This window comes from Seriola aureovittata, chromosome 22 (assembly GCF_021018895.1).
Source record: "Seriola aureovittata isolate HTS-2021-v1 ecotype China chromosome 22, ASM2101889v1, whole genome shotgun sequence".
Taxonomy (NCBI): Eukaryota; Metazoa; Chordata; class Actinopteri; order Carangiformes; family Carangidae; genus Seriola; species Seriola aureovittata.
Genome location: NC_079385.1, coordinates 15,648,550 through 15,674,750, shown reverse-complemented (window position 1 = coordinate 15,674,750; position 26,201 = coordinate 15,648,550). Strand labels below are relative to the sequence as shown.

Genomic DNA, 26,201 nt, shown 5'->3' with positions numbered 1-26,201 from the left:
AACACACACACACACTCTCTCCCTCCTTGTCCCAGGGAGTTAGCACTCCTTTGCAGGCTGCTGACAGAGAGGTTATAGATGGCACTCAGTGGAGCCAGACAAAAGAGTGTGCAAAGAGACAATCCGCCTAAGTTCAGCATTTATCAGCAGCGCGCTGCTCAGTGAAAGTAACAGCACTTCAGTGTGTGTTTGTGTGTGTGTGTCTCTGTCTCTGTGTGTGTGTTTGTGTATGCATGTGGGGCACTGCAGATATGACACCACAAGTACACCTACTGCCGAACAGCGGCCACTGTGGCCACAAGAGAAAAGTCAAAGTGAGCAGTGATATCTAATACACAGAAATATCTATGTAATGTTAGCTAACATTAGTTAGCATTAGCCACCACAACCATCACTGCCTCTGAATTCAAGAGGTAATTGCAGTCCATTACAACAAAGTGATAAGAGTGAGGATGTTTACCTTTTGAAAGATGTTGCACATTCATTCACGCAGAATAAAAAGTTGAATTCATGATTTTTGAGCTTCATGAACTTCTGGTTTGACCAGTGTCTTATGAAAATGTTAGCTAATGGCTATAGTATAGCTAACAATGTTAGCCAATATCAGCAAATTTACAAAAAATTGATGTTTAATTTATATTTCAGGGTCAGTTCACTGACTTATCTCTGACGGTGCTACTTCTATGCTAAGTTTTAGCGTTTACTGTTAGCTTTAAGTTGTCATTTGTAGCTTTTAAGCATGTAGCTAGAGCCAGGAGCCGATTAGCTTAGCTTAACAGAAAGATTGGACGCAGGGAGAAGAGGCTAGTCTGGCTCCATCCAAAGTTTAAAACACAATAAGCTGAGCAGAGTCTATAAAGCTCAAGAATGAACACCAGTAGAGATGCTTGAAGGCATATTTCTTAGCTTCAGAAAGAGACTGTAGCTGCTTCCCCCCCTCCCCCGCTGCCTCCAGTCCTTTTCTGGGTTGAGCTAATCACATTTTGGCTTAAGCTCCATACTTAACAGACTGATATGAGCGTGGTATCAGTCCTCTCATCTAACTCTTGCCAGAAAGGCGACTAAGCATATTTCTCAAAATGATTATCTAGGAACAGAGCGACATGAAGCCCAACAGGGGAAAGAAACACTAGTACTCTGGCAACTATCTCAGGTGATCTCACTTTTCCTCCGACTGTAGATGTTTAGATAATCCGCTTGGCTTCTTCCCAACTTGTCCGATCATCTGACCGCTCTCGTTTCATAACTGCTGATGATTATGATGATGATGATGATGATGATGATGATGATGGCTTAAATCACACGATTATCCTTTAAGTATGTTGTGCAGCTTGATTTGTAGGGTTTCATTTATCTTGTTACTGAGAGCAGAGTCATTCCTGGCTTCCTGCAGTTCTTTCAGCGGACATTGTAGTAGAAAAGCTTTTAATTAGAAGACTGCTGAGATTCATGACAGCCCTTTGATCTCCTGTGTGTGTGTGTGTGTGTGTGTGTGTGTGTGTGTGTGTTTGTGCATATGCAAAATGATACAGAGGGTGTGTGTGTGTGTGTGTGGCTGTAAAGTAAGTAACATAATGTGTGTGTGTTTATATGTGCATGTGTGTAAAGGTGAGAACATGAAAAGCTCTCTTTCATATTTAATGAGTGGAGATGGGGCTAAGGAATGTTGCAGTGTTCACAGGAGGTATTCCCGTGGGCTGTCAACCTGCTCGCAGCACTCTGTTATATCACTCACAACTGTGTGTGTGTGTGTGTGTGGCAAGTAGGCATTTTAGTGAGTGTGCAGGCAAAAAATAGTGCATCCTACTGAAAATTTAATAATTTGTTTTGAGGGGATGGGGGCAGGGGTTGAGGGAAGCATATGGCACGTGCATGAGCATTGCACCAGCATTGTTTAGATATTTCTGCTCTGCGTGGGAGGACTGGGAGGGATGGGAGTATGCACAGCACTCTGTTGAGTCTGTAAACTAGGCCAAGGAATAATAATACATGTATGCAATGACCATACAGAATAGTATCTGTGGTGTACAGCTCTTGAAATGTGTTTCTCTCGAGCTGCAGCCGTGCCCTCAACCAGCCGCAGGGTCTTAGGGAGCATGAGGCGCTGTAGCGCTCCCTCTGGTTGCTTCCTCTTCTGATTAGGAAGCATTTTCTCTGCTGTTATCTCCGCTCTCATCCTGATTAACTTCGCATTGTCACTAATCAAAGCTTGTGTGATTCTCAGCAGAGCTGTACTGGAACACACTGTCCCCAAGCTCTGTGCTAGATTCAGCTAGATTCATGCTGTTTTAACAAGAGCCTCTCTCACTATGTACCCAACTTGGTTTTGAATGATCATGCTATTATGCTAAAACACTAGAGTCTACATGTGGGAATATGCTTTAAATGCTAATTGTTCATATCCTGAAAAGCAAAAGGGGGAAGTCTTTGTAGACATGTTTTTAAGAGATGTGGTTAGAAAACTTTGAAAATCCAGTCCAGTGTTACTGGCGACTGTCGGGGGTTTGAAGGAGGAAAAAAAGCAGCATGTTCTTCTGTACAATTCACATACAGAAAGAGGCTGAGAGAGCAGAGATATTTGTGTCTTTGCATTCATACAGAACTTTGAAGGGGTTAGAGGCCACTTTGAAAATGCTAAGTTAAACCTCTTAACTCTGTCTGCAGATCATTTTTAGCCAGGCAAGCAGAATGGCTCTAGGTGCGTCAGTGTCGGTTGGTCCAGACTGAAATGTCTGAACAAATGTTTGATGGAAAGTTGTTGCAGACATTCATGCCCCTCTCAAGAAGGGAATCCATTCATACATTTTTGAATATTCCTGTTAGAAATTGTGAGGGAATTTTCATCATCATTACGTCTATTCTGTTTCACTACGACATCAAGAGTAGCAATTTGAGATTAAGATAAAATCTCTCGAGTCTCCAAAATGAACTCGACCAAAGGGCACTTCGGCTTCTGAGGCTATCAAAGGCACAACAGAACCAAACTTTATCGACAAACACAGACTCCCAGACTGTGGGTAGCCGGGGCCCAACCCAGATTTGCCCTGGAAACTGCCCCCGTTATGATGCTGCTGTGGGGGTTAATAAACGCACGCCACTTTTCTCTCAAATTAACCAACCAACCGCTCTCACTGACATTTAACTTAACTTGGCAGCATAATAATATCACACTGAGTCAAGCCAGATTCAAGCTGACTGAACTTCTCTCTCTTTTTCTGCTCACTTTAATCATAATTTAATCATTTATCAATTTTGATTAATTAAAATGTGAACAGACAAATTGCAGAAAATGCACACAGCTTCTCCATGGTCCTGTCAAACAAAGACGCAGCAAAGCAAGAGCAAAGGACAAACTTTAAATTTGCTCTTACCAGTCGGAGTTCTACTGGGATTCTGCCGTCAATGCCAATTTGTGATGGAAAAATCTTGTGAGCTGCTGTTTCGGGAGACTCAGATGTCTCAAGCAGAAGCATTTCATTGATGTTCGATGCATCGAGGAGAAGAAGCGTGATGAGCAGTACAGTCAACATTTTGACCAGTAATGCGCCAAATCTCTCTGAAGCTGTTCTCTGGAGGGGCGTATTTAAACCCTGAAGCTCATACATGTGTGAAGACTATTGCATCCATAAATCTTACCTAGCGTACACTGTAAATCACAATTACCTCTGTTCCAGAGACTAACTGAGACACAGGCAGTTTGTTAATAATACTAATAGTAAATGACCTGTGTGCATCAATACCCTGAATAAGAGAATACAGACTAAATGAAAGAGAAAAGACTTAATGACAGAAAATTCCCTCACAGAAATGAAAATTGTTGTCGAATTTGAAGTAATTTGGTTTAGTGGATGGTAATGTGAGTTTATGAAGTATTCCTGTGGTGAATTCGTCCAGGATCCTTGTGTGGAGAGTTCACAACACATGACTAAGAACATAGGGCAACGTTTGGAGGACTTTCCGCATCTGTTCTTTAGACCTGTGTGGAAGTTTGATGTTGATAACTGCTTTGAAAAAAAATGGGGCAAATGTTTTCAATAGAAAGTATTTGATATATTTAATAGAGATCATAAAGGAGTCACAGTTAGTGGCATAATACATGTCATAACAACACCAGTTATTATTTACTAATGTTTTACTCAAGTTTCTTTAAAAGTCCCATATTGTATAAAGTAGATTTAAAGGTCTAGGTTCTATATTAATACTGTGAAAGTATCCAAGTGTTCAGTCCACAGAAACTGAGCTTTAAAACAAGCCGTCAGGACTGCTGTAACTTTGTGATGTCACAACAAAGCAGTTGCCGCTCTCAGCCTCTCTGCTGATTGGCTCACCTACCTGTTGTTACTAGAGCTCCAGAGAGGAGATGTAAAACGACATTGAGATGGTTTTTGGTTCTTCAAACAACAAATATATCCCCTGATTGATCAACACTTCAAATAAAAAGTGTCAAATATGGGACCTTTAAGGGTAGTAGTGAAAACTGCTTCTCTGTTTCATGTCATTGTGCACACTGTGCCCTTTAAAAAGCCATTTGAAAGCACAGTTCAAGCTCTGACATTCATACTTTGTTATGTGTCATCCAAATTCTTCTCACAACACTAGCGGTGCTTGATCTGTCTGTCATTTGTCGGTAACTGACTGTCATGTGCTATTTGACAGTAATTGCATTCAGTCTTTGGCTTGAAACGTTCGGAGTTAAGCTGTTACACACCAACAGAAATATCTGCCAATTGATAATGTGAGTGTTCAACACCCTGAGAGTTTGTGCTTGTTCTAGTTCAAGCTGTTAATCTATGCAAAGTTCCCACATCAAAACACAACATTTACAGCATGGAGAAGATGCGGGGCATAAATATTTAACCGATTAAAATTCAGCCACTAGATCTCTCAATATTTGGTGTTATTTTGCAACTTTTTTTCTTGGAGAGGGATGTATTTGATGCACAGCATTAAAGAGCCAGTAGCCTCTTTAAATCAATCAATGTGACAAGCTGCTGAGAAAACACACAGTCGTGTTTTTTTTATCTCATGTCTTGTCACTATCAAATTTTTATAAAAGATGAGATTTCACAAGCCTGAACATGCGGCCTGCTCAGAAAGAACAGCAGTCCCTCCAGTTAACATGTTACTGCACCATCAAAATCCTGGTAATCGCCGACAGTAAAGGAACTAATTCTGCTCCAAAGGTGTTCTCATGCAAGATCAATATGCTGCTGCAAGATCACAGAATAAATAAGCCTTTCATTATTGTTGTCTCACTGCTGTTTTGTTTTTCGTTTTTTTATTACAGAGCTTCCGTACGGCTGGGAGAAAATCGATGACCCCATTTACGGCAGCTACTATGTCGAGTAAGTCGGGTACATCTTTAATATGTAATGGCTTGCTTTTGATTTCCAATGTAGCCCGCTGGTGCTGTATTAATCATATTTATTAGGAGCAGTCTGGCGCTGCAGCCAGGAAGCGGTTGCTCCCTTTGTCTGCCTGCTGACGGCTCTCTGTTTGTTTGTGGGGGGGGGGGGGTTATTTGTCTGTGTGTGCTTATCCATATTTCTGTGTTATCACTGCGTCTCAAGCACTCATAGCGCATCTATATCTGTAGATTAGCTCATGAGCTGAAATCTCTTTTTAAACATTCTGCATGTCTCTTCATCCACATCCACGACCGTGTATCTACACTGCCACTGCTGCAGGAGCCTGTCCTCGCTATTGAACTGCGTCTCCCCTCATGTTCTGAGGTGTCATTTCTCTGGCTGGATGCTCTCCACTCTGGGGCAGAGGGACGAGGCTCTATTTTTAGACAGTGGGGGGGGGGTCATTTGGCTTGACTTTGCTTAAGAAAACCTTCCAGAATGACACTTGACTAACACACCGCCTTACATACTGCAGTCCCCTCTCTCTCTCTCTCTCTCTCTCTCTCTCTCTCTCTCTCTCTCTCTCTTATTGTGCCGATTCGCCGTCATGTAAATAACATGAAAGAAGTTGTCAGATCTTGAAATTATGTAACTATGTAAAAAGTATACTCGCTGTTTTGTAATTATCAGTGTCATACTGGGGTGTTCATTAAAAGATAAGGAGAGGAGAGAAAGATGGTGTGTGTGTGTGTGTGTGTGTGTGTGTGTGTGTGTGTGTGTGTGTGTGTGTGTGTGTGTGTGAGTGAGTGAGTGCACAATGCAGTCTCTAAGAGTGAGGGGAAGTATCTAATGATGACTAATTATTTCACACTGGCAAATTACAGTATTTGTAGTCGTTGACTATCTTCCCTCTTGCAAACTAAATTAAGAACGACGTGGGACGTTAAAGGAAATCACTGTTTCATGTGCAGGTTTCCTCCCAGTCATTGATTCACATAATTCTGGTTATGAGATGGAAGAAAAGCTCAGAATCAGTCGTTTGTTCTTTTATACTCAGCGAAGTCATTCTGCAGCTCTGTTACATAATGTGGGGACCGGCCATTTAATTAATCATCACAGCAATAGCTGCTGCAAGTGATTTTTTAGATCTGATCTCTGCCGAGAGGGAGGGCTAAGTGAAGTTACAGCAGGACATCGTGAAATCTGAAAATCTCCTGTTTTTTGTTTTTTTTGTTTGTTTGTTTTGTTTTGTTTTTCTTCATCATCGTAGTCATATAAATAGAAGGACCCAGTTTGAGAACCCAGTCCTGGAGGCTAAGAGGAGACTCCAGCAGCAGCAGCAGATGCAAAGCCAGGGTCTGTCCTCACTGCCCCTTCCCACCATCTACAGAGGTAAGACCACCTCACTGGTGTCTGGGCTTTTGAACAACAAACCCAGGTGATTTCTTGCGATTTGTAGTCATGCTCATAATCTATCTGTATCTTTGTAGACAATAATCACTATAGCTCAGTCGGTTGTATATGAATAATGAGTATTATGTTGTTAACTCTTCCAGTTCCCTGTCAGAAATAGTGTCTCTGAACTACTTTTATTTGCCTCCTTAAGTCTCTCATTAGCTTCAGATAGTATATTCAATTTGATATATATAGATTTGTCACGCTTTTTTTGTTTGTTTGATTATAACCAGAGCTGCTTAAAAGTAAATAAACATATATTTTTGGTGGATTATTCATTTAGAATTGGGGTTTACCTTAAAGTATCCACTCACAAAATGCATTAATTACAGCTCTGAAAGTGTCTAATGAGTAACACAAATGAACACAAATTAATTTCAATAGCTGGAGTGAATTCTTCATAAGAATCAGCGAAGGTTTAAGTACAGTGTCGTGCATACGACTGTGGGCTTACAAGACACCACAGATTAAACCAGATCAGGAAAGCTGCTTGAATATTTTCAACTAAATTAAAGACTAACTCAAACAAATTTGAAAACCTTCTTGATACTTTGAAAAATTGTTTTCCAGGCTTGTGAGAAAATAAAAGCAAACTTATGAAACACATGAAAAAGTCCATAACCATTCCAATTTTTGATCATGTGTCAACTGAAATATTTTGGTGTATTGTTGATCTGTTCAACACCAAACAATTCAGGACTCACGCAGGGAACAGGACTGTTACGGCGATTGACAGTAGGATGCAGCAGACAGTTCACTCGCCTGTGTTTTGTTGAGACTGATAATAACACTTGTCGGTCATATAACTGCTGCACTTCCCAAGTGAACATGTGGGCTTGAATGTGATTCACTGTTTTGTTTAATGACTGGTTTGTTGCTGCCTGATTCCAGTGCTCACTCTGCAGCAGCCATAGCAGTAGGATGTACTGCTAGAAAAAGACTGTCTGGACTGGTGAAGTGGAGGTTTGTTTCCGTAGTAACGTAGTAGTCCACCGCTCTGAGACGAGAGCCTGTCTCCGTGGTTACACTCTGTGTACATTCCAGTGAGGCTCTCTCTCCTCCCTCTCCCCACTTCCTCCCTCCTACTCCTCCTCCTCCTCCTTTTTTCTCTCCAAACTTTGATGCCAGTGGAGGATGTCAGCCCCTGTGCCACCCTCCCCAGATCCCCCCTCGCGCAGGTCGGCCCAGTGCCCGAGCGCTGCCACAGCCTCGGCGACCTCTCCCACTCGCCAACTCTGGGTCGCAGGGCCGCCGCATACACTACGTCCTCCTCCTCCGCCGACGTCTCCCCACTGAGGCGCGTTCTGACTCGGCGGATGAATATGTGCCCCCACCACCAGCACCAGCACCACCAGCAGCAGCAGCAGCATCAGCCACTTCACACCTCCGCCTGCGCTGTGGTGCTAGAGCAGCCTGTCTGTAGCCCCCTCTCCCTGTGGCACTTTGTCAGTAAGTAGGCCAAGAGAGAAGCAGAGGAGGCTGACTGTCGTTCTCATGGCTGCCTGCGCTCGTTTGACTTACTGTAAGCATGCTAGCTCGTAAGCAAGCTTTTCCCTTAAGACAGTTGAGGGATTTGTGTGACGAACGTGTACCATGACATGTCTTATCGGCTGGCAGAGGCAGGCACAGAGTGTAATCACTCAGTCTGTGTCTGGACCAGTGACGGCAAACAAAGGATGTTAACTAGCACACTAGCCACGTCTCCTCTCCGAGGTGAAAAGATGGGGGACTTGGTTAAGTGTGACTAAGCTTGTTGGCTGAGATCCTCTCATTCCTACACAAGGCGCTTCTCCTCCAGACGTCTCCCAGCTCTCCCTCCTCCAGAAATCTCCCAGTTCTCCCTTTAACCCTCCCAAGCATCCTCTCTTGGACCTGATCCCCAATTGACAGCATGTCATTTGCCATATTTTGCTGCTTCTTTGGTAGCCTCGGGGCAGGACTGAAGACCTGCACCACTGATGCTCTCTGCACCCCTTCTGCCCACCGCCGTGTTTTTGGGGGTGCAAGGAGGGATTTCTTATTTTTTACTTTGCACTGGAGCCAAAACTGTTGAACCACACCTGCATCTGTCAGCACCACCAGCCTCACCTCTGTCCAAGTTTGCTGTTTTGCAGTTAAGATCATACCCTGCCAGTTTTCCTGTGGCTACACCCATATCTTACTGGATAAGCTTTACCCATGCCCCCACCCTGTGAGCACTGCCCCGCACCAGGTCCTTTCAGTCTTTGCTATAAAACCTATTAAGTATTGATGTTTCCATCTGGTTAATTTGCGCATCTATGTGTCCTTTATAGAGAAGCCGCTGTTCACGCGGGACCCCACTCAGCTGAAAGGCAGTTTCTTGTCCACGTCACTCCAAAAGAGCAACATGGGCTTCGGCTTCACTATTATCGGAGGCGACGAGCCCGACGAATTCCTCCAGGTCAAGAGTGTCATCCCCGATGGGCCTGCTGCAGCTGACGGAAAGATGGCCACAGGTAAGCGTCAGGCTCGGCTGAAATGCAACCGGGGACCTTTATTTAACCAGGAAAGATCTTTATATACCTGCCAGGGTAAAATACTTAACACATGAGCCTCATGAGAACACACAGAGTCAATGAGCAAGCGTCACGTGTAGGACAACAAACTAAGGTCGTACAGTTCAGATACTTGTATTTACACATAACAAATACATAATTTTCAGCAGGTCATGTATCACTGTGAATGTCAGCAAACAGTTAGATGTGGCTTTGGTCCATTTATCGGCATACAGCTAAAAAAAAAAGGTTTAGTGCAATTTTGCACATGTGCATATGCAGTTTATTCAGAGATGTATTTAACTTCCTCTTTAAGACGAAGTGACCAAAAGTGCAGTTTCCCCATTCACGCACACTAACCAATAATGCAAATTCGGTGTATGCGTGTGTGTTTGCAGGTGCAGCTTGCCAAGCTTGCACTATTCCTCCATAAACGTGTGTGTACGGGCGCGCACCGACTGCAGAGTTTTGTTCTTCCATTAATCATGAAAGGGACTTTGAGCACAATAACTCCTGGTTGTGGCCACATGGGGGTGGGACTGCAGCATATATGCACTGATACACACACACACACACACACACACACACACACACATATACACAGTAACTCTGAGAGAGACCATCTGTAGTAAAGGTCAAGGGAAAAGAAGTAGCAGGTTTTGTCACTGCTCTCTGCATGCAATGATGTTTCTATCTGTAAACGCCGGAGCAAACACTGAGGTTGTAGTGCTCATTTATCACAGGAAGTGCGCTGCTCAGGGACGTTCCTCTTTAGTAAAGTGAATACTCTTCTTCAAAATACACTTGACTGGTTATGTTACCTTGTGGTTGTGATAACTTCTCTCAGAACATTGGGTCAAATGTTTTTTTTTTTTTACGTCTCGGCGGCGCAGACAGCTGTGGCCTCAGGCATTATGTTTGCAGGTTGTCTGTCCATCCGTATCTCATTGACACTTGGAGAGAATTTCTTTCTTATTTTGCACAAACATTCACTTGGACTCAGGATGAACTGAGTCGATTGTAGCGAGGTCAAGGGGTCAAGGTTACTGTGATCTCATGTCAGTCCCGTTCTTGTGGATGCGATACATCTGGAGGGAATTTCATTACACGCGCCACAAACATCGACTTGAACTCAAGGATGAACAGATTAGAATTTAGCGGGCAAAGGTCGAGATCACTGTGACCGCACAAAGCCCATTTTTGGCCATAACTCACAAAGTCTTCACAACATATATTATATGAGTCTGGAGAGACGTGGATGTAAAGTGCAACATGACTGCTTGTTGGAAACATACAACCACAAGGCAGTAGTTCCAGCTTTTAAAAGTGTGGATGCAGCAGTCCACAATAGAGCCGTTAATGACTAATAAAGCTTCTCCTGACTATACTGCATATGAAACACCCCCCCCCCCCATCTAGAATTCCCCTCTCTTTTGTCATGTACACTCTCCCCAGAAATAATTAAGAAATCCCTCCCACTTCTCTATTTCCTCACCTCCTGTCTCCGCGCCGCCACTATCTCCCATCAGCTCATCTCCGTCTCTGCCTCGCCATCCTCCCTCCACTCCGCCAACCCACCAACCCACCCCCCCACCCCCCTTGCCTCCCCAGACTTTGTGTCCTACTTCTGCAGTGGCAGAGCGAGCACGATCACAGAGCCCACACTAAGGAAACCCAGGCCTGCAGAGGTGTGAAATTCCCAACTCCACATAGATAATTTGTGTGGCTTTCTCCTGCGTGACCCCTCCTGGCTGTCTCCACGACGTGATTACACAACCAGGGAGAACATGTTCAAACACTTATTATTATTATTAAGTTTCTGATGTATAACAGCTCCAACACATGCAGTGCAGTTATGTAGAAATGTACTGTTTTTCATAGAATTACATTTTTTGTAGGATTTATTTTTGTCTGTAGAGGAAATGTGTGTGTTGGGTTCATTAGCCATGATATTTTTGTGGAATACAGAGCAAAGAGCTGCGTTAGCTTGAAGTGGAGAGGCTTAATTTGGATGCCAGAGGCAGTGTTTAATGAAAAATCAAGTGGGTTTGTTAGTACAGTATGCTTCAGACTTGGGAGTCTTAACTGCTGCAACACTCATTCAGCACCAGAGGGTTACTCTGCTCAACTGTGTCCATACACTACAATGTGTGTTCATCTCAGATAAGACACTGAAAAAAGACATTTTAACTGATCCAGTGTCAATTTATTCAATTTATTATACATTCTTCATCAAGAGCACCTATAAAAACACACAACTGAAATGAACTAATGTGTAAATTGAAGGTTTAGCTTAGCTTAGGGTAAATCTTAAAAAAGCCTTATTTTATTTCATATCAAATTTCAATATAGAGTGATTACATTAGAATTTTTCAATAATAATTCTTAGTTCTTTTGAAAATAGTTGGTCCTTGATTTCAGAGGTGCAGAAGAGTGTGATATTATACTCTGAATGTGCTAATCAGGACTTTATTGTTAATATAACCTTCAACACCACAAATTCATGCAGCTAGTTAACAATGTGCTCCTCAGCCTCAGAAGAAACACAAGGTTATTACTGTCTGTCGCAAGCTAGTTAGCAGCACATGCTAAAGATCATTACTTAATAAAATGCGCACACCCTGCTGAGAATCTAAACTGCTCTGTTGCCGCGGCCTCGTCTTCTCGGCGGGGCCACCGAGACCTCTCATTACGTCCGCAGACTGTTGAACGCACCATTAGCCGGAGATGAATATGTCATAAGGAATATGCAAGGGCGGGACAAGATGACTAACAAGATGAAGTGGCCGCTGCGAGCGTGGGCCTTGGTCCCAGCGAGGTGTGGTGTTTACAGTTAAGGTCAGTGTGATTTACAGTATACAAGGGACCTGCAGGAGGTCGTATAATGGTTGGAGAGACGGCTGTTTGGTGGCCATGAGTGTCTCTTTGTCTCGGCCCTCTCTCACTGTTGATGTGTCCATTTCTCTTCCCTTTCATCCACGCTTCTGTTTGTGACCATATGTGTTTACTAAGGGTCCTTTTAGCCAAATTACAAAAGCCCTATAGTACCCAGCCTTGTCTAGTTTTGAAATCTCTGTCACTTGGATGTGATTTGTGGTGCTCACAGCACTTACTGTGAATTAACAGCAGAATGTCAGAGAAACAGTGGCTCTAGTTACTCTTTATAATCCTCAGACCTCACTGAGAGCTTTCATAGAAACTACTTTCTCCTGAAGAAATGCTAATACCTGTTGACAGACAGCTCTGTAGATTATCCCAAGCAGTACCTGGGCGTTGAGAACCCTCGAGGGGTCACAGCGTGAATCTGAGAGTTGCAAGATGTTAACAGGATAGCAAAGAGGAAAATTTTTTTCTTGTAAAATACTGTTCAGAAAAATGACTGAAATTAAACATGAGAATGTTAAAATCCCTGTCTGCTTGAAATCTGTTTAAATTTTTTGAAACCATGGACAGAGAAAAGAGTAGGCTGTTTGTTGCTACAGGTTTCTGTTTTTGCTTTGTTGCTTTAGAAATACAAGAGAGGCAGAACTCAAAACTGAATGTATATACAACATGAGCGGGTAAAAATTCCTCCTTGCTCAAGGTGCTCACAGTTCATAGAAATGCGTAACTACTGATAAGGAGTCGTGAGTGAAATTTGGATCACAAGCCAAAGAGCTAATCCACAATAACAGGAGCGATCTGTCTTGAAACAGATGTTGCTCTTGAGTCTTTCAGACGTAATTTTGTAAATGCTCTGACCAACACAAACAGAAGTCCTTTCATCTCCACTGTATTCTGATGCTGAGCTGTCTGCAAGCGTCAGAAGCTGATACTATATCTCAAAATCTGTAAAACAAACTGATGCCCTCCGTCTCTCTCTCTCTCTCTCTCTCTCTCTCTCTCTCTCTCTCTCTCTCTCTCTCTCCATTTCCTCCCTGGTCATAAAGAATGAGAGATATGGGCATGGCAAGGGCACCACGAGGTCAGGATACCATCATTTGTTTTCTGCCAGTGTGCTCAACTATTGATTCTGACACCAGCGCTCAAGGCAAATGTCGGCCGAGTTTACCCGGATTAATTAAGAATTCCCTCACGTCAAGCTGCCTCGAGATGTGAGTTCGCTCTGCCGGTACTGCCAGAGCGTTAAAACTTGGAGCGCTTGTCCGCAACACAGTTTACAATGAGAGAGAGAGACTATTTCTGTGATATCTTAAAGGTCCCATCTTCTGTAAAGTGATATTTCCATCTCGTTCTTGATTATAAAGCAGGTCTAGGTTCTATATTAATACTGTGAAAGTATCAAAGCGCTCAGTCCACAAAGAAATGCACACAGCCTGTATTCAGAAACTGAGCCTTAAAACAAGCCGTCAGGACTTATTTAACTTTGTGATGGCACAACAAGGCAGTCACCGCCCTCAGCCATGCCCCAGGCTCCGCCCACCCGAACCCACCCTGCAACCTTGCAGGATTTAGTTTCTCTGAGTGTTTTACCTGAAATCTGATACATTTCTATTTGATCATTCAGAAAACAGTCAGCCAATCAGAAGAGAGGCTCAGAGCCTGTTGTTGCTTGAGCTCCAGAGAGAAGCCCGATAGAGGAGATGAAAAACTACACTGAGATGCTCTTTGGTTCTTAAAACCACAAATACATCTTCTTATGGATGTCAACACTTCAAAATAAAACACCGGAAAATGTAAAATATAGGACCTTTAACTTCCATTTACCTTGGCTGCTGTCACTCAGAGGGGTCAGACGCTTGGCTCCAGTTCAGCAATCACTGCAGGAAATCGATATGAATTGACATGTTGTTATAGAAAACGTGTCACTGACCCGGCCATTAGTGCTATTATAGTCTCCGGCTCACGTTTTAGGAAAATTGGAAAGGATGGAGCTTGTGGTTAGCAAGGTGAGGGCCAATCACTAAAGTACACGCTTTGCTTATTAATCATGAAGGATCTTTGTTTTTCACTCTCTGTCCTCGCAACACACACTCACACACTCTCCCTGCCCTCTCTCTAAATAGCCTGACAATTATGCCTGCAATTAGAAAATAAGTGTTTTCATTATCAACCCAGGTAAGGCTGTTTGTCAGACCTTATTATGGTTCATGCCGTGTGTTCCCACTTGCGCAGTGTTTTAAAACCTGCATGGTGCCTGCACAGTGGAGCACAAAACACTATATTTAGTAATCTGGTTGAGGCAAAGATAAGGCTGGATGTGGAGCTCCTTTGTGTGGGAGTATTTAATTGTCAGCTAGGTTTTATCTACAGTGCAGTATATTGCAGTAAGCAAATAAAAGCACTCTGTGCCATGAAAGGCAAACATTTTAGCCACTTGTCATCTGCACTATTTTACACTTGAAAGGCAGATAAGACATAATCTGTGGTAATGTGTATCTGTAGATATGGTTTATGGCTGTAAGGGGAAGCAAAGGAGAGACCGTGCTGATATACTGTTCGGCTGATCGAGGACTGGAACAGCCCTAGAGACCTGCAGTCCTGGGGCCGTATTTCAGACTTACTTCCTAAACTGCCGATCTTGTCTTAACTGTTTGGTAATTATGGTAATTAAGATGGGAAAAGTGTGTTACACGAGTTCCCTAACTTCCCAAAATCTTAATTAAACTCTCCTCACTTTAGGATAACTGTTAAGCTGTCTTAACTTTCACTTTTCCACCACTTAGCTACCTGGTTTAATCCATACAGCTGCTCTTTAGTTGCTTCTACACAACCAGGGAAATATGGAGGAGCTTATTCACTGAGGGGCGTTTCAAAGAGAAAAATATAATGGGTTACAAAAATACCTCAACTAGATGAGATGAAGAAAGTAGCGCTGGTTGCTAGGTAACAAAAATAAAAGTTGATAATCAATGTTGGATTAAGTATTTAGGATTTCCTAACCTGAGATAAAATAGGATGAAATAAGATTGAATCCAGATCAATAGATATCTGGGATCTGGGACGGAGATAAGAGATAAGATCTTCTGTAATACTGCCCTTGATATCAACTCACCATCCACCGGCTGTAACTCAGTGAAGCTTCGTTTCATTGCTGCAAGGGTCAAACATGTTCCTTGTGTTTGGCGTCCTGAATTTGAACTCCTTGTCGTCAGTTTGTCAGCATTCAAAAAACTGCAGCTCCCATGATGCTTTACCAGAGGAGCATATTGTGGAAGTTGGTCACTTGGCTGCTTAAATCGGAGATATGAAAGCTCCTACTCACCCAGGTGTTTTCTGTTATTTGCCTAATAAAATCTCAGGACTGTGTGTGGGCGTGTACAAACTGGGCTTGATGGGGCCATCGTTTGATGACATCACAAATTTACCAGCATAGCTCCACCCTACTTCAACCTGCGAGAGTAATTAAAAACACCTGTGTGTGTCTGCAGGTGATTCAGATCACATCACACAACATAGAGTTGAGCTGTCACACCTGACTGTCATGTTTCTCCCTGTCCACTCTTTAATCTGCAGGTGATGTCATTGTCTACATCAACGACGTGTGCGTCCTGGGCACCACCCACGCCGATGTGGTTAAGCTCTTTCAGTCGGTGCCCATCGGCCAAAGCGTGACGCTCGTCCTGTGCCGCGGCTACCCTTTGCCCTACGACCCGGAGGAAGCCGCCAACACCAACAACAACACCACCACCACCATCATCTCCCCGCTGGGCATCATGGAGCAGCGACCCATCATGGTGAACGGCAGGACGGGCTACGACAACTACCTGGACTATCTCTCCCGCACGGCGCGCTTCGTCACGGACCCCGGTCAGGACCAGGTCGGTGCGCAGCAGCAGCTGCTCCCGCCTCACCCGGGCGACACCCACTTAGATGGATCCCTTCCTCCCACCACCGGCACCACGCCTCCTGACAGCGTTTCCATGGCGTCGTCGGGGGCGACCCAGGGGGAGTTGCTGACACTGACCATGGTGAAGGGTATGGACGGTTTTGGCTTCACTATAGCGGACAGCGCCACGGGCCAGCGCGTTAAACAGGTTCTGGAGCCTCAGGGCTGCCCGGGCCTGTGTGAGGGAGATCTGATCGTGGAGATTAACAAGCAGCCGGTTCAGGGATTCTCACACACCCAGGTGGTGGAGCTGCTCAAGGAGTGTGCTGTTGGAGCTGAGACCAGCCTGGTGGTTCAGAGAGGAGGAACAGGTAAGAGCATCTCAAGCGGCTGCAGGTAGGGATGGTGTGTGGGAGATGGCTGGCTCAGCAGGAGCGCTTTAATCTCTCCACATCTACTCCATATTTGTCTCTCTAGCTGCATATTTGCCTGCCTATTCATCTATGTCATCTTTTACCATTATAGCTAAGTGTGTCTGTATGTGTGGTCAAATCCAAAGACCACAGAAACCTATTATACAGCTCTGCAGTGCTCAACAATGGCTGACTGATGCGCAGCTCATCTCGAGTGGCCTTCCTGGTCCTCTTTTCTTTACTCAGAGAAAAACAGCTTTATTTCACCGTATTTAAATACATACTTCTTTACTCTGCTCACTGAGCTGTAGCTCCTAGTGGTCAACAAATATCCATTTATTGAAGAGTTTTTTGTTTTTTTATCATGACAGTTTTATAAATTTTACCTTCTTTTTCCAGCCACAAATAAAAGCCCCCAGATTATCGCATGTCAAAAGTAGCAGTTTTCAACAAAATACTGATGGACTGCAAATGGCTCTGAAGTGCTTTCTGCCCTGTGTTTTTCAGAACATGTGTCCCTAAGAGAATCATAATTATGCACTTCACTCTCGTGAGTCACACACAGGGTCGTTATTTGCAGACTCAACAGGAAGCCGACTGTTTTCTGCTCTCTGAGTGCGTGTGCGGTGTGTTGGGAGGGAGATGAAGTGTGCGGAGTGTGTTTAAACATCTACATTCGCTTCCTCAGAAAGGCTGAAACCTTCAGACAGTTTACTTCTAATGGCAACGTCTTTGACACTGTAAGCAAGAGAGGAAAAGATGCACTGTCACTGTCTTTCCTAAATGTGTGCGCGGCTCAAGTGACAGAACATAAGTTGTGCGTAAACCTGCTGTGATCCGCCAGCAATCTGAGATTTGCTTCTTTTTGAATTGCGGCGGCAGTGCATCTGCCAGCGATGACTCAGCCGGAGCACCGACATCGAAGATTAAAAACGTCGGAGATTTTAATTAAATCTAGAAACAGCAACAGCTTCTCTTCATCAGCCGAGCAGATAGGATCAGCCTCTGGAACAGTGTCGTTAAATGTTGTTAAATGACGCTTCTCTTTTGAGTTAACCTGTCCTAGATTTATCCTGGCATCCTCTTAAGTGAAGACACCTGAACTTTAAACCCACAAACTCACGGGATTGAGTTTTGCTTTTTTGTGGAACCACTATGCAGTTCTGTATTTCGCCTCTTTGTGTTGTGTAATGTCACATAGCAGTCATCATGCCAACTGCCTGGTGCCACAGACACCGCTGAGACTCAGCCACAAAGGTCAGCACCGTCCTCTGAATAGATTTATTGCCATTTATTTCTTTATTAGGCTGCCCGTGTCTCTGTCAGTGAGCAACGAGCCGAAAACAGGAAATGGAGAAACGGGAGTGAATGAATTTGCCTCCAGGAGAAGGAGATGTTGTCTTTTTTCTAATCCAGAGTGAGAGATAGATAAATATCAGTAAGTCAGTACCACTGTAGCATCGTCTGCCATGTAAACACACGTACGCACATGGGAGAGGTCAAAAGTTTTTTGTGCCACCATCTCAGAAATCACCAATCTGTCAACACACTCCCCACATACACACAAAACATAAAAAACACGTCTCCCATCTGCGCAGGAAGCTAACGGTGAAGCGCTCCCCCGCCATCTGTCCACTTCCTTCGGCGGCGGCGGAGCTTTGGAAGGTCAAAACAAACGCTTCCATCTAAAGAAAAAAAAATCAGCCCGTTGGCCCGTGGAGAAAATGGCAACATTATTTACATGCTATATTTCATCTCATTATTCCAAATGTGGATTCGGCTTAGCTCCACCACACAACAATACGCCAGGGTGCAGTGTCACATCTGTTTGTGTTGATTTCCTGTGACATGACAAGCTGTGGGTGCTGGAGGTGAAGAAAAAAAAAAGCTAGCGTCGTCAGTGCCACCCGGTCTGCTCTAACAGTAGCACCACTGCGGTTGACACACTTATGTAGAATGATAGGGGTAAGAAAATGTGCCAGCGTGTCCCGGTCGGACGGGGGTTTTAGACATTGTGGATCTTTAGGGAGGATTTTACCAGGAAAACATTGAGACTTTAAGCTCATTAAGATCAGAGAGCAAACAGTCACAATCAAGTCTTTGTCATCTCTGTATTCTTAAATTCTTTCCTTCATGATGGAGAAAATCTGCTGATCTGTTATCTCTGTTAAAGTCTTGTGATGTTAGTGATGTTGACCTTCACCTCTTTGGTTGCCTCTGCAGTTCACACACTCAAGATGAAGCTAGTGGATGAGATTAGTGCCAAACATTTATTGTTACTTCTTCAGGCCTCTTTAAAACGATCTGAGAAGAGGAAATCAATCTTCAGTTCAACTGCTCATAACTCGCCCACAAGGGATTGCAAGGAGATATCAGTATTAAAAGGTAACAAGCAAAAAGAAAAAGGCAGGGGACTGGGGCCACAGTAGCACCAGTACCCTGCTAGTACTGACTGAGGGGAGCGTGAATGGACAAAAACACCGAGAATAATCAGTTATCACACCGAATGATCGCTAGTTCCAGCTTAGTATTAGCTCTCAGTTTTATATTATAGCAGACTTAATTTAATCTTTTTTTTTTGTTCATATTTTCACGACTTTATTAGAAAGTCTGGAGGGGAGAGAAACAGTTTAACCCCTATAGGCCAGTTTTAGGAATAATTGACTGAATGATTAATAATGAATAATTGTTAGTTGAAGCCCTATACTATACAAGTGCCTGAATGGCTGATGGGAGTGTAGCTCCATGGTGATGGGCTGCTGTCAAGCTAAATGTTTTGCATGCTCTCTTCTTTAATGAAGGTCCATTTATTTAGTGTCATTATAGTTACGACTCTGTGAAGCTGATCTGAAGTGAAACTACAATGAAAACTGATGTGAGAATTTTAGCTTTGACGTCCTTGTGGCCCGTTTGTTTCATCACAGTTTGGGTTTTTTTGTCATGTTTGTTTATTACGCACACATAAACTTTTGTCTTGTTGTTTTTTGTGTGCAGTTGTTTGGAAATCGACTGTGATTCCACAGAATCGATAGAAACTGACGTGACACAGAAATCGCTCGCCGCATCGAGTCGGTTTGATTTCATGACATTTGGACTGGCAAACTGATGTCATTATTCGTGCGTCTTCACACCATTTCCAGCAGTAGAAATACTTTACAGATTAAAGTACGAGATCTGTCACACTCGCAGCACCCACTGTGAGCTTTGAGGTGCAGCCGATCCTCTGTTCCCACCCAGCTTCCACAGAAAAGCCAGCTCCGAGCATTTAGCCAAGCTATTACCCGTCGTAATAAAACTGTCACCATGCTGCTGGACTGATGTTCTTTCTCTTAACACACCACAATTTGGCCTGCTACTTAGGACCACTGGACGCTGGCCACACAATCTAATTGAACTGGCTGTTTCCCTTTTTAAGGGCTTGAACCACAGAGGGAAGGTGGGAACCAACTGATGTCTGTCACCAAACAACTGTCACACTCGTCTCTCTGGCTCGCTCCCCAAATGTTTGCCAGTGCAGGGACGAGCACACAACTCATCATTTTGACTGAAAACACAATCTGAAGCGGGGTGGGGGGTGTTGGTGGGGGTGGGGGGGGGGGGGGTGATGAATGAACTGACTAAGTTTAAAAGAGTGCAAGAGTGCAGATTTCTACATGACTGAATTTTTCTTTTAATGAAAGCTCCTTTATCCTGCAGACAGAGCTACCACTTCTTTACATCCAGCCTCTGAGAAAACACACACACACACACACACACACAGAAGAAGTCAAGTTGAGATGGGATTGACAGCATCTACGCCTCCACAACACCCACATACTCCACAAAATCCCACAAAACACAAATCCAGCAACACTGTTACGGCTATTTTATGTTGCCGTTGCTATGGCGACAGGCTCATAATGTCCAGCATCAGAGATCACAAATGACTGGCTGAGGCTGAGGAGAGGGAAGGTTCACAGATTGAGCTTCATCAATAATTACAGGTTTCACACACACACACACACACACGCACACAGATAAAAAGCAGAGGAGGTCAAAGTTAGAAAAGAGATTGAGAAGTGATACAGAAAAACAAAAAGCAGCAGAGAAAAGATGTGATCAGAGAGTGAGAATTAGAAAGAGCCACCGTGCCACAGTGAGACTCGACTCGCTTGGCTTGGTGTTGTCATGGACACAGAAGAGAGTCCGCACTGAGTTATTGCTGTAATGTGGAGAGTATGTGTAGCTTTTTGACATCAATAAGTCATTGCCACAATCATGATTATACCCACCATTATTATTATTATTATTATTATTATTATTATTATTTTACAATTTTACAATTATAATCATCATTAACAATCAGGGAGAACAGAGGCAGCCGATAACATACGTAACACTGTTTTTATCATTCTGCACCACAGCGTCAGATTCGGGACGGAAATGTGGAAATCTTCCACTTAATAGTTTCAGTGCAAACAGAGCCGAGGCTTTAGAGTTTGTTGTAAAGACAGATTGTCCGCTACGTGAAAGGCTGCTGCACAAGCCGCCATATTTATCTTCAGTGAAGTGAAAGAGACGGACAAATCTCAAAGTGAAGAAGTTCAGCTCTCACTCGAGATGAGTGCACTCACATTAATACCAGACTTTTGTCAATGAGTCATTCTGTGCATTTGAGACAGTTTCTGTTTGGCAGTGAGGATGATTTTTGTTTTGTTTTGCTCTAACTTTTGTCTATAGAGAGCGACACATCTGTCCCTCATACTGGAGCTGTCGCCAGCGGCATTTAACAGTTGGCTAATCAAAGAATGAACGTAGCTGCGTGCTTTGGCTTCCAAGCTTTGCTGGAAGATCACGTTCCTATTCTTAATCCTGCCTGCGAAGCTGTGATTGGTTGACTGTTTCTCCAGCAACATCAATTGGCACAATACCAAGTCTTCAGCCACACTAAGTTACACCAGGCTATCAAAGTAGTTTATAATGTACCAAAGAGAGTATTGTCACTGGAGACTTGAGGATGAAACTGTGCCCAGCCAAGAAGTGCCTCCAACTGTTCCCAAAATGCCATATTATCTCTTTAAGGTCAGCACTTTATGTCGAGCAAAATCTAAAAGCTGTGGTCAATGATTATGTTTCGGATGTCACTGAAATTATGTTGATCTTTTTTTTTTTCGATAGATTTTGCTTTTTATGCTCCTCTTGTGTCGCAGCTCCCAAACAAGTCAGAATTAACAGCGAGGCATTAGAGCAAAGCTGACGCCAGTCTGCCATCGAAAAAATGAAGCCAGATCAAACCGTCCAGTCAATTAAGTCGCATCACCTTGAAAAGGCCACTCTCATAATAAAGTTATGATATTTAGCCATCCCTGAAATTTGGGTTTGACTCCCAAGCCATTTTTTTCCCCAACAAATGGACACTCTGTCTCTCATCACCAGTAATTATTGTGCCTGTGTGTGTGTGCCAGCGTGTGTGTGTGTGTGTGTGTGTGTGTGTGTGTGTGTGTGTGTGTGTGTGTGTGTGTGTGTGTGTGTGTGTGTACGTGTGTACGCATGGCAGACAGCCTCATTAGTGGCTATCTAGACCATTAACAGGCTGTGTCCTCATCGCCACACCAGCAGAGATGCAGGGCTGTAATTTGCTCCGCAGACTTTCAGCTCGTTCACATGTACACTCATTTAGCTTCCCCTAACATGCCGCAGTCTCCCTCACTGCCGCCCGCCCACACACTCACACGAACGCTAGGCCACATGGTTTGATTCACACAGGTTGTACGCACACCTACACGACAGCCAGGCACACACTTTCCTCGTCTTATCCCAAGGCAGCCTTCTGTACACAAGCCTCCGCACACTTACATAAACTCCCCTTACTTGTACTACCAAGGGTAAATTGCATGCATTATGAATCAGCTGTCTAGTTTGGCCCTTCACCTGAGACCAGTCACATGCACCAGCATCGCCAGCGGCCGCTTTAAAAACCATGCAGACCTCAGGTGAAGGTCTGCTTTGCAGAGAAAGAAAAGAAGGAGGGTTTGATTCACTGAGCCTCCTCCTGCCTCCCAGGGAATCGGTGTGTAACTAGACAGTGATTCATTGGATGTGTGTGTGCAAGATAGAATAGTTGGAAACAAAAGAGAGAAAGAAAAAGGGAGGAGAGAGCAAGGGAGTGATGAGTTTGGCTCTCTGCCAGCCCACCACAGACTGTCAGCCGTGTTCACACTTAGAGTTCTGTCCCCACCAGCTCCAGACCTGGAGGAGCTGCCCGCCAGGGATCAATATCCCATCCTGTCAGCCCCAGGAAGACAGCCAGGGGCCTGAGCATGAAGGGCGAGACGCTGAGATCAGACTGTAGCAGAGAGCTGGGAGGGGTTAAGCAAAGCTGATGGTGTTTAGCCTTATTGCCATCAAAATTAAATCACAGGCAAAAGTTGGGCTCTCTGTGTGTGGGAGGAGTAGAATTACTAACCTTGGTTGCCTCTTAAACAAATCAAGTGCTCCTATTTGGGTTTTAATGGGGTGGAGTGATTACCCTGTGACTGCATGAGCGTGGTTAAATAAATTGTGCTGTTTTGAGCTTTAATATCATGCATATTCAACCGTGTGCCTCGCAAACAATTAGTTTTGCTCACATCCACAATGAGGCTGGTTTTCGAGAACATCGGGAGAACGTGGAATGGGCATTTGAATAGAAGTGGATAGAATCCGTTTTCTGCAGCGGATGTTGTGTGAAGCTGCCAGCCGTCCTCATGAGGCGGAGATACATATTCATAAAGGGCTGAAAGATTCATGCCCACTGCCATCAATCCTAGTGTCATCATAGCCTAATTTAAATAATTGAAGGGCTAGTGTTAGCTCCACATTGTGAAATTAAAGAGATTTGTGTTTTTGTGTGGGTGAAACAAACGTAGCCTCCAGTGTGTCCAATGCTTGGATGTGTGTGCACCTCTGGCAGTTTCATGTGTCAGGGTTGGCTTTTTTGTTCGTCCAATGCAGATGTTCTTTTTTATTCAAATTTTGTTAAACCATAATCCACCTGATGATTTTTAGAAACTTATGATGACACATAACCATGAACATTTTTACACCTAATTTAACTTTTGTGCAATAGCTAGAAAAACATGAAGTCACCTGTCTGTTATGGAGTTCACATAGTGTGTAAGGGTTTTCTTATGGAGCTCCATAAATGAAATGTTTTTTATCCTCTTGGAATAAGATTTTATATTTCGTGCTCAAAATCAAATAGCATACAGACTTTAATCTAATAGGAACCAGTAATATTTAAGTGAGTAGCATGGAACAGCCATTTAGCGCAAAGGTATTTTCAGACAGACAGTGACGCCGTGCATTATTCACACAAATTTGACTGTTTGACCGTTTCTGTTGGTTCACCCCAAACAGCCCCAGACATGCCGGCTGCACAGACATTAGCTATAAGCTAAGAACACACTGTCTGTGGGTGTGTTCCTGTGTGTGTTTGTGTTCAGCTCAGCCTCTAACTGAACCCAGAGCTCACTAGCTGTTATTTCCCTCCAGACTCTCTCTCTTCCTCTCATCTGTGTACGTTTATGAATCAGATTCATAAAACCCCGGCATATAGCTGAATTTCTTGCATCAAATCTCTGCATCAGTTTATGCTGCCCCTAGTGAATTTATATCTAATTGCACCTTTCTATTGACTTTTCTTTGAGTTTGTCTGAACACACAGTAATGCTTCTGTAATACAGCCTCTGATAACTTTTTTTATGGCATTCAGCCAAATAATTTTTCATGAGATGAATGTTCTTATGGTTCTAGGTTTAAATGGTTTAACGTGAGTCGTCATACAGACAAACCTTGGGGTTTTAGGGCTCCTCATGTCTGGGGCCAGGGGTAGGTTGATATTCCAGCTTTTTCTTTTCCATCCTTGACACAAAGTCTAAACTAATGTAGTCCTTCCATTCACTCAGCCTGTTGTCCATTAAAATGTACAGCAGCATCTTTTTGTGCTGGAGCGGCCAGAATATTATTGTGTGACCTTCAGAAACGAAAGTAAAAGCTGATTAACTGAGTTCGCTCCATTTTGAAGTGGCTGTGTGGACCTGAAATCACGGTAGAGAAAAATGTAAATTGATGGTAAATTATGATGTTCCCACCAGTTAAATGGCACATAGCTACAAACACCATCTTTCACTTTCACTCTTACTTTTGGGACTCCATGTCTTCTTCACATCCAGCAGACGTCTGAATCACAATCATCCCACATGAACCTTTTTTCCCACTTGTCACGTTGCGGAGGCTGTGTGGGTCGCTGGCGTTTGGAGCCTCATCACAACAGCACCGTTATTGCCAGAGAAGCTAGACGACTCGGCACCCTCGGAGCAGAGAGCCTCGCCGGTTCAAATCTCTTTAATTGCAGTTTTTGGGCAGGAACTGAAAACGAGGCATGACTGCAGCCACTCTCATTCATCATTACCCGAAGCCGTGCCAGGGCCGTGGCGGAGGGTGAAACACATAAGCATGGACACACAAGTGTGCACAATCACGCATTATGGATTTTGAGGCTTCAGTGCTCTCATCATGGAGACAGTCCAAGTGATATTTTAAGTGAGATATTCTCCCCTCATTATACTGGTTGTGCCTGCATCAGAAAAGAGTTACACTTACAGTAGGACAGCTCACTGCTTAGCTTAGAGCTAAATGCAAGTGTGACACCACAGGGTTCATGTAGCTCTGTGTGGCAGAGCTGACAACTCTGATTAGCATTCAGTCTAAGGGCTTTCAGCACCACGGACAGCTCCTTTCACCCTCTCTCTCTCTCGTCCTCTCAGTCTTCCTTTCTGTCTCTCGCCCCTTCTCAGCTTTTAGCCACGGGGCACTGTGACACCCACATCCAACTAAGTGTTTGGTACGCCTGACTAAACAGTGAGTCTGCCCCGAGGATCACCTCGGTCAGTGATGCCGGGTAGTGCCCCTCCCCCCTGTCTGTACGGCTCAGCTCAGGTTCTGTCACACACGACGAGGTCCGCTCTGTTGTCGCCTCTGTTGCTCTCCATGTCCTTCACACTGGCTCTGATGTAGGTGTTTTGGCTCGTCATTAAAAGGACTTTGTTTGAGAAGAAAAGCAAAAATCTTCTCTGTCCCTTGCTGTTATCATACTTTTCAATATCTTCTTTCTTGTTTTGGGCTGATAAAATATCCCTCTGTGCAATAAAAGCAAAATTGGCATTGAGTTTAAAATAAGCTGTCATAAGCGTTTTGATGTTTAAAAATTTTATTTGGATTATTCTGACTGAGAGAAGTGAACAGTCTGAAAAAAGTCATTGCCGGATTTCTTTGTTGCTTTTGTTAATTTCCATGTTGTCACCATTTCACTGGTGGCTCAGTGAGACGAATGTTTTTACAGTGTGACTGGAGCCTCGCCAGGCCGAGACTGGGAAGGCTGGCGCATAATTCAAGCAGTCACCCCATAATTTGATCCCTCCATTTGCATATGCTTGTAGCTTCCCAGAGGGGAGACCGTGGCAGCACTTGAAAGACAGGAAGGAAAGAAACTGAATCAAGAAGATGGAGCATGCACTTTTTTATTTATTTATTTTTAAACATTCTCTTGTGAATTTGACTATAGAACTAGTGCTGGAGTGTTTCATTACTGTGTGTATGTGTGTGTGTGTGTGTGTATGTGTGTGTGTACTGATATCTGCTGCTGCTGTTATGCTTTTTACAGTTTTGTTTCATCATCCGA

The 26,201-nt window shown here is 43.8% G+C and overlaps 1 protein-coding gene across 9 annotated transcripts in view; it reads left to right on the top strand.

Moving 5' to 3' along the window:
• The window catches only part of magi2a (membrane associated guanylate kinase, WW and PDZ domain containing 2a), a 218,581-nt gene that overhangs the window by 161,913 nt on the left and 30,467 nt on the right, over positions 1-26,201 (top strand). For all 9 annotated transcript variants that reach the window (XM_056367116.1, XM_056367115.1, XM_056367114.1 and 6 more), the window contains 4 exons: positions 5,288-5,345; positions 6,619-6,740; positions 9,098-9,280; positions 15,776-16,459. In XM_056367116.1, the coding sequence (XP_056223091.1) occupies positions 5,288-5,345; positions 6,619-6,740; positions 9,098-9,280; positions 15,776-16,459 (1,047 nt within the window). The remainder of the gene's footprint in view (positions 1-5,287; positions 5,346-6,618; positions 6,741-9,097; positions 9,281-15,775; positions 16,460-26,201) is intronic.